Consider the following 1,099-nt stretch of genomic DNA (forward strand, 5'->3'; position numbering starts at 1 on the left):
GCTGCCCAAGGCTACGGCGCCTTCCTGCCCTACGCCGCGGAGCTGCCCATCTTCCCGCAGCTGGTAAGAGCCAGAGGGATCCGGGAAGGAGGGCTTGGAGCTGGGGCATTGGGCAAGGTGAGAGCGGGGGCGTAGACTCCGCGGGTCCGGGCCAAGAGGGTGGAGGCAGAGAAGGCTGAAGCTCACCCGCGCTTCCTCCACGCGTGTCCCCTTCCTTTCCCATGTGCGTACAGGGCGCGCAGTATGAGCTGAAAGACAGCCCCGGGGTGCAGCATCCGGCCGCGGCCACAGCGTTTCCGCACCCGCACCCCGCCTTCTACCCCTATGGCCAGTACCAGTTCGGGGACCCGTCCCGTCCCAAGAACGCCACCCGGGAGAGCACCAGCACGCTCAAGGCCTGGCTCAACGAACACCGCAAGAACCCCTACCCCACCAAGGGCGAGAAGATCATGCTGGCCATCATCACCAAGATGACCCTCACCCAGGTGTCCACCTGGTTCGCCAATGCGCGCCGGCGCCTCAAGAAGGAGAACAAGATGACGTGGGCCCCCCGCAGCCGCACCGACGAGGAGGGCAATGCGTACGGGAGCGAGCGGGAGGAGGAAGACGAGGAGGAGGATGAGGAGGATGGCAAACGCGAGCTGGAGCTGGAGGAGGAGGAGCTCGCGGGGGAGGAGGAGGACACGGGGGGCGAGGGCCTGGCAGATGATGACGAGGACGAGGAGATCGATTTGGAAAATTTAGACGGCGCGACTGCTGGGCCTGAGATGGCCTTGTCTGGGGCGGCGCGGAGGGACGGCGACCTCGGCTTGGGACCCATTTCAGACTCCAAAAATAGCGACTCGGAAGACAGCTCCGAGGGCCTGGAGGAGCGGCCGCTGCCGATCCTGAGTCTGGCCCCAGCGCCACCGCCAGTAGCCGCGGCTCCGCCGTCTCCGCTCTCACCTCCCCCTGGTTTAGACCCCTGCGCTCCGGCACCAGCTCCTTCCTCCACCTTGCAGAAGCCCAAAATCTGGTCCCTGGCCGAGACGGCCACAAGCCCAGACAACCCGCGCCGCTCGCCTCCCGGCACAGGGGGCTCTCCTCCCGGGGCCGCCGT

At 66.8% G+C, this 1,099-nt stretch overlaps 1 protein-coding gene across 1 annotated transcript in view; it reads left to right on the forward strand.

Annotated features, from left to right (window-relative positions):
• The window catches only part of Irx3 (iroquois homeobox 3), a 5,655-nt gene that overhangs the window by 3,282 nt on the left and 1,274 nt on the right, over window positions 1–1,099 (forward strand). Inside the window, exons 3-4 of the mRNA XM_010629963.2 lie at window positions 1–63; window positions 234–1,098. Of these exons, the coding sequence (XP_010628265.1) occupies window positions 1–63; window positions 234–1,098 (928 nt within the window). The remainder of the gene's footprint in view (window positions 64–233; window position 1,099) is intronic.

Source organism: Fukomys damarensis, unplaced genomic scaffold (genome assembly GCF_012274545.1).
Source record: "Fukomys damarensis isolate Sample0158 unplaced genomic scaffold, DMR_v1.0_HiC HiC_scaffold_32, whole genome shotgun sequence".
NCBI classification, from domain to species: Eukaryota; Metazoa; Chordata; class Mammalia; order Rodentia; family Bathyergidae; genus Fukomys; species Fukomys damarensis.